Raw genomic sequence first — 6,902 nt, forward strand, 5'->3', positions numbered from 1 at the left:
TCTCTCGCGTCTCGAGCGCCAATGCAAACCTCGTTCGTGTTCAGGCATGAGGTTACGTCTACCAGTACGAACAGCTTAACTCGGATAGCGATGTGGTTCAGTGAGCATTTCGATGCAAGCGACTTGGCATGGTTCATACATGTAGTTGTCAGTCATATTGGATGGTATTCGTCCAATCAGGTCGTAATTTGAATCAGCCAATCAAATTGGAAAAGTTCATGTATTTCAAATCCAATTTCAGCCAATCCTATCGGAACTCTCCCCCGCCGTACAAACCCTTCGGTATCAATTCTCACCAACAAATCGAAGCCTCTCTCTTGGAGCTACCACCGACGGCACCATGGTACGGACGTTGCGGGATGGAAGAAGAGCTTACGAGTGTGTGTGTAGGTGATGAACAAGAGCAGTAAGATGCTCAACTACATCAACTACCGCATGAAGGTAACCCTGGCGGACGGCCGAACGCTGGTCGGTACCTTCATGGCCTTTGACAAACACATGAACTTGGTGCTGGGGGACTGCGAAGAGTTTCGAACGCTCAAGAACAAACTCAAGGGCGCTGCGGCGTCCGTGAAGGAAGAGCGCGTGCAGAAACGCATGCTGGGGCTGGTGTTGCTGCGTGGCGAAAACGTCGTGTCACTCACGGTCGAGTCGCCGCCTCCGGCGCACGAAGTAGAAGGCTTGGGCAACATGGGTCCTGGGTTTGGTCGAGCGGCGGGTCGTGGATTGCCTGCCGCACCGATCGGGATCCCCATGGGCTTGGCTGCGCCGATGCGAGGCGTCGGTGGTCCTGCTGGCATGCTGCAACCGGGTCAAGGTATGTCTCATGTCATGTCCATATCTCTGCAGCACTCGCCTCAATGTACCTACGACAACAACAATGGACCATGGCGATGCGCAGCCCTTCCACATGATTGCAAGGAACAGATAACAGACAAGCACGACATGCGCTTGGTTGACGCTCACCTTTACTACCGAAAAAACTTACTACGATTGATCTTAGTATGATGGAAGGCTAGGCGTCGTCGTCCCATTGTTGTCCAAAGTCGTCGACGCGAGTGCCGCTGCTCCGTCGTTTAATGCATCTCACTCTCTTCTTTAGTTGCGGCTCAAGCGCCGGCACAGTCGTACGGCCGCGGCATCCCTCCGCGAGGACCTCCTCCCGGCATGCTTCCCCCACGTGGCCCGCCGCCGCCAGGCATGTTTCCTCCGGGCATGTTGCCGCCTGGTATGCTGCCGCCTGGCATGCTACCTCCGGGTATGCGACCCCCGCCTGGCCTGGGCATGCCGCCGCCCCCGCCTCCAGGCGGACCGCCCATGATGCGACCTCCTCCTGGCCAATAATTACCCCAATTTAACACGATACGTGTGATTCTTACTGTGTAGTTAGTATATTAATACTTAGTACCTATTAATAGTACTCGTTAACGTACCAATCTACCCTCCAATATTTGATGGTTGACTCATGCGTGACACTTGAACACGCCGATGCGCTACTAGTAGTGTGCTGGCAGGAATTAGGAATGGAGCATGAAATATCACTTAACGTTATCTCAAAAATAACATCCAAGTTGATCAACTTTGTTTGTAGTTATCTTTGCTTCCAAATATAGTGTGAATTCGCTCTAAACTTCCAATATTCGCGTGGTTGGTCTAATCAATATTGAATCACGTTCTGATTGGCTGACTATACTTGTCCTTTCTGTAAGAGCCAATCAAATCCACTCAAAATTGGATTAGCCAATAGCGTCGATTCGTGATTTGATTCGGCGGCGTGATTCGATCTGGAAATTTGTACCGAATTTACATTATAGCGCGATTTCACATATTTTAGCAGACCAGCCCCTCGGGAGATATCGAAACTTTGATGACGCTTTACTCGAGCCTTGTAATACCTCCTGTACAGCAATACTACTCGTACTACTACGTAGTACAAGATAGCCCATTACTAGCTCAGCCTATGCAGCATAGTCTGTGCATACACAGCTCTCTATCTGGCATGAGGCATCTTACCCGGATGAACACGCTTGTTGTTGAAATAGTTACGACGAATTTGGCAAGTTCGAAGTTGTCTTTCTCTACATGATGTTGATTCAGGCGACATACTCACAGTCAGTACAACAAAGTGATCTTAGTGGGATGGTGCAAAAGCCAGGGGGAACACTTAGCCTCCTAATCAAATAGTAAACGCTTGATCGCGCCTCGAAGAATGCACCACACTTGCAGGGCAACGTTGTGGTGATGGGCAACACAATTGCATGGCCGGGCTGGTTGAGGCATTGAAAACCTCTATTGAACTTGTCAATGCTGATTTTGTGGACGTAGCCACTGGAACGATGTTTTTCACCACGAGCTCCTCACTTTGCACAATTGTATTTGGTGTACACCAATCGTGTTCGTACTTTACGACATCATCTACATCCAATGACCCATAAGCTTACGCCTCGGTCTATGCAGTTACATGTCTGCACTCAAGGGACGACATACACGACTGACACTCCCACACGTCATGGCCAATAGCCTTCAGAACAACTCTGTCCAGCGGGTCTCCGATGTGTGTGTGAGTACACACACATCGCCATGAGTGTGATATTCCAGGACGAGTTGGATTCCTGACGATATCGCTGCCAAGTCAGCATCGTCAGGCATTGGCTCGTTGACGACAAGGCTCTGAACTGACCTCTGTACAACTAACTTCACATGCGATACAGTAGTTATATAACAAACTCACCGAACGTGAATACATTCGGTCACATTGCTTCTTATAGCCAATCATATTGCAAACTTCATTCTTGTTGGCCAATCATACGTATTTGGTTGATTTGTTGGCGGTTGCATCAACCACCTCAAATTGGCAATATGATTGACAGAGAAATACTTCGTAGTTGCACGTGGCAAGGCTCTATTCGCGTTAGTTAGCAAAGCTAGCCAATCAGGCCACAAGGCCACTTCCACCACGAGCTTTATCGGTTTGGGTGACTTTTTCAAAGGAAGTCGCTAGGTCGACTACTATTAATACTACTTGAAAACAGCCAATAGTAATACTATACGAGTCCATATTCTAAACGACTACCGTCGTTGTCGTACCTGGAATTAAATGTGAACAATTTATTTAAATATTCGAATTGTATAATTGATTCAAGATTGTATTGAATTATAGAATTCTATTCGCGTTTTGTATTTCATCGTGCAGATCAACGACAAATATGGTAGTACTCGAGAAAACACTATTTTCGAGTGATTACTACACCAATGGCGTCTTTTCGTCGACGATGAGGCGTGCATCTTGAGCAGCTGGCTTCTTGAGAAAGTTATCTGTGACCTACAAGTTATGACGTGGGTGAGTAGACGTACTAACTAGTCGCAGCACTGGGAAAACTACAGCGCCGTACCCAGAATTGTAGCGCGTTCATGAGGCACGGGCACGCGACCATGACAAAGAGCAGTTCGAGCTTGGGGTAGTTGGACAGAGGTTCGAACAACCAGTTGCCAAATGCATTCAACGGCGACGAAAACGCGTAGATGGCGCGCGCGATGACGAGCTTGGCCGTCAACACGATGGCAATCCACGACAGCAGTTGCGTGAGCCAGACCCTAACAGACGGATATAAGATGGATGGATGGATGGGATATGTACTTGGCTTGAATGGGGTTGCCGTAGAACCCGGGCACTTGGAGCCACGTCCAGTTGAAGTGGAGCTACATGAGACCCGTGGATGGATACGGCAGAACGACGGCGAAATACGTACCGCAGCCGCCACGGTCGTGCGCAGCAGCAGCCAGTTCAAAAGAACCCCCAAACTTGTGTCCAACGTGAAGTTGATAAAGTAGAATGAGCACTATACCGATGACCGATAAGCAACCACAAGCTTGGAGGGTGGAAAGTACCTCGTCCTGGGCGTCTTCGGAGCCCGCAAGCTTGACCAACAAGATCGCGATGAAGAGGTTGGCCGCATGCGCAACACCAGCACCGATTGCCTGCTTGGATGCGTCGTACGCCCACACCTTCACACACCGATGAGGCGCATGCGACTTGTGTGGAGGATCAAAGTACCTGGAACGGACGCTGCGGCTTTTCATACGTGCGCTTCAGCACGAGCACGGAGAGGGCGATGATGCCAAGGCCGATCTGGACCAGCGTCTCGAAGGTGCCGCTGATGAGCTTGCAGTTGTTCGCTTCTCGCGCAGTCGCGTTGATGATCGACATGACGAGCGAGGGAAAGCCGGCAAAAATGATGAGGTAGCAATGCCTCGGCGTCGCTGATTGGTTGATACCATATTGATACGTATACTCATGTTATCTTGAAATTTGTATATAATCACCTTCTGCGACGAATCTCCTTAAATAAGGCAATACTAGGAGGCCTTTTACTACAGTATTATTGTCGAAATTGCTGATACTATAGTTACTACTAGTATTACTTTTTATAAAGAAATTCGGTATACAGTACTTTCCGAATATCCTGTCCTCGAACTATTTGGTTTGTATGAGTACTGTAGTGGTGCTTGTAGGCTACTAAATTTAGTACTTCGAAGTATGTACTACTAAGCAGTTTGTTCGTTCCTAAGAAATGGACGTCCCGATCGACTTTGTGTAAAATTACCACAGCAGAAACATCATTTGTATATATTTCAATAGATATCACAAAAATCTATTATATTATTTGATAGTACTGTGAAGAAACCAATATATAATTCGTGAAAAAACATACAGAAACTCTTCTGACCAATAGGAATCTAATCCATTTGCCCATAAGTATCCCATCTGACACTGCCTTGCAATTGGCAAAACATAGGTTCAGTAAGTACACTTGTACAGGTAACGTTAATACATACTACGTAGTATGTACTTCCGGGAATGTACATATATTTACCTTACACTGCCATACTGTACTGTACTACTACTGCACCATTTTGCGTTTAATTCCAGCTTTATTTTCAATGTATTTCCACCAACCTCCGATATATTTCACCGAATCGCCAATATAATTCACCCAACCTCCATTATATTTCACGCCGAATTGAAATTTGGCCATTATATTTGACCCAACCTCCGACAAAATTCACCCAAATGCTGCTCCGTGCAGCCATGACGAACTCATTAAGGAATGGATGGAAATATATTGAAAATAAGCTGGAATTAAAGGCAAAATGGTGTAGTAACAGTACTACAGAAGTACAGTGTGGAAGTACGAGTAGTACAGTTGCCGGAACTTGGGAGTAAATTTTTTCTAAAATATTTCTATTACTGTAGGATAGACATAATTGCCTAATTGAAGTACATTCCATTCTCAGGCGGCATGCACTAGCGCGGCGGCACATCGGCGGCGGGCAGTCTGCATGGACGGCAGTTCCGTCCACGTGTTCGCGAGGGTGTCATAGAGGTAGAACGCCTTGGACCACACGCCCTTGGTGATCCCTCCGTTCACGTACACCGTGTGTCCCAGTGCTTTCGCGTCAAAGCAGAACCATTCCGCGAGCGGCAGGGGCGCCAACGTCGTGAATGTGTCTGCGGCGGGGTCATACCGAAGGACGGACTTGCCGTGGAGAAACACGAAGATGAACGCGCCCACCGTGACGGCACTGCAAGGACCTGGCGTCGGGAGCGGCGCCAGTCTCGTCCACGCGTTAGTCGATGCGTTGTACGACTCGACAGCATCCGTGTACCATTTCTTGTCCTTGTCCTCGTGATCGTCGGCGTTCCCGCCAAACACGTACAGCTTGGATTCAAAGGCGGTGGCGCCAAGGAGGCGGCGAGGCACGTCCATGGGGGTGCACGTCGTCCATGAGTTGTTGTCGACATCGTACTTTTCCAGGACAGGCGAACACTTGGATCCGTTCACCCATCCACCGATGCAGTAGATGCTCTTGAGCTCGGGCACGTGCACGACGGCCAGCGCATGTCGGTATGTCGTCATGGGTGCAATCGCAGTCCACTTGTCGTTCGTGATGTCCAGCCTTTCGCACGTAGCTAGGTTGGAACGAAATCCACCCCCGCCTAAGATATACAGTTGATTCCCGACACCCACGGCGCCATGACTGCCGCGGTTTTCCTGCATGGACGGCGCCGCTTCCCAGCACTTGCGATGGAGGGAGTACCGTTCCACGGACCCCAACGTGCGTCCTCTCAGACGGCCACCCGTCACGTAGTAGTAGACATTGGTGACGTCCGTCGGGGTTTCTACGAGCGCCGTGTTCACTGTGTGGAACGCAAGGTTCACGGCGCAATCCTTGAGATGCCGAAACAGTTTGTTGCGCGATGGGAACGAGCTGTCTCCGCATACATCACACTTCAGAAGCGCCGTTGTCGTGTCCGTTGTCGGTGCAGGCGGTGGGACGCTTGCCGTCTCGTCTGCGGTAGTAGCAGACGCACCTTCTTCAACCTTGCGGACCTTCTTGGGCGGCATGATGTGGGATTACAGTACTGTTTGTAAGCAATTGATTGGTGTCGAATATAACAATATGTTACTCTGTTCCAACACAATAAAACTGTAAAAAAACAACTAATGACGTTAGCTTCAGTATCGACGAGCAATATGAATAAAACATAATTTTTTGTATTTTATTAGCTTACAATTTATAGGTATGGGCGCAGTTCCGTGACAACGATGCATGATTGGTAGAAACAATCACTCTAAAATTTTCAGCCAATCAGATGCAATGTTTGTCAGATAACTGTGGGGATGCTCTAAGAAAAAATATATGAAATTCAGTCCCAAAAAGTATCACGGAACTGCGCCGAGGGGTATTTATATATTATATTTGTGAGGTCACTATTTTGGCAGTTCTATTTCCGTTATTGAAATGGACAGGAGTAAACAAGGCTCGAATCATTTGATTACTGGAAAAATCTGGCACAAAAGCTATGATTGGATGGAAATTAACCAAGCTGGTTTGTTTGG

At 48.2% G+C, this 6,902-nt stretch overlaps 3 protein-coding genes across 5 annotated transcripts; 1 reads left to right on the forward strand and 2 right to left on the reverse strand.

The window, feature by feature from the left end:
- The first annotated feature begins 224 nt into the window (after window positions 1-224).
- H257_07925 lies at window positions 225-1,424 on the forward strand. Of its 2 annotated transcripts, XM_009833625.1 has the most exons (3): window positions 225-343; window positions 391-817; window positions 1,103-1,424. In XM_009833625.1, the coding sequence occupies exons 1-3, from the start codon at window positions 341-343 to the stop codon at window positions 1,342-1,344; spliced, it is 672 nt and encodes a 223-aa protein (XP_009831927.1). In that variant the 5' UTR covers window positions 225-340; the 3' UTR covers window positions 1,345-1,424. The 2 variants fall into 2 exon arrangements, with proteins under 2 accessions (XP_009831927.1, XP_009831926.1); XM_009833624.1 differs by having other exon boundaries at window positions 225-817.
- A 1,703-nt stretch (window positions 1,425-3,127) lies between these two features.
- H257_07926 lies at window positions 3,128-4,233 on the reverse strand. Of its 2 annotated transcripts, XM_009833627.1 has the most exons (6): window positions 4,055-4,233; window positions 3,889-4,005; window positions 3,750-3,839; window positions 3,638-3,699; window positions 3,393-3,594; window positions 3,128-3,322 (listed from the first exon to the last, which is right to left on the reverse strand). In XM_009833627.1, exons 1-6 carry the CDS (start codon window positions 4,205-4,207, stop codon window positions 3,245-3,247), a joined length of 702 nt encoding a protein of 233 aa, XP_009831929.1. In that variant the 5' UTR covers window positions 4,208-4,233; the 3' UTR covers window positions 3,128-3,244. The 2 variants fall into 2 exon arrangements, with proteins under 2 accessions (XP_009831929.1, XP_009831928.1); XM_009833626.1 differs by having other exon boundaries at window positions 3,638-3,839.
- Window positions 4,234-5,239: 1,006 nt separating this feature from the next.
- On the reverse strand, window positions 5,240-6,454 carry H257_07927 (hypothetical protein). Its single transcript, XM_009833628.1, has one exon. It carries the CDS (start codon window positions 6,405-6,407, stop codon window positions 5,292-5,294), a length of 1,116 nt encoding a protein of 371 aa, XP_009831930.1. The 5' UTR covers window positions 6,408-6,454; the 3' UTR covers window positions 5,240-5,291.
- Between the last annotated feature and the right edge of the window lie 448 nt (window positions 6,455-6,902).

This window comes from Aphanomyces astaci, assembly GCF_000520075.1.
Source record: "Aphanomyces astaci strain APO3 unplaced genomic scaffold supercont1.17, whole genome shotgun sequence".
In the NCBI taxonomy this organism is placed as follows: Eukaryota; Oomycota; class Saprolegniomycetes; order Saprolegniales; family Verrucalvaceae; genus Aphanomyces; species Aphanomyces astaci.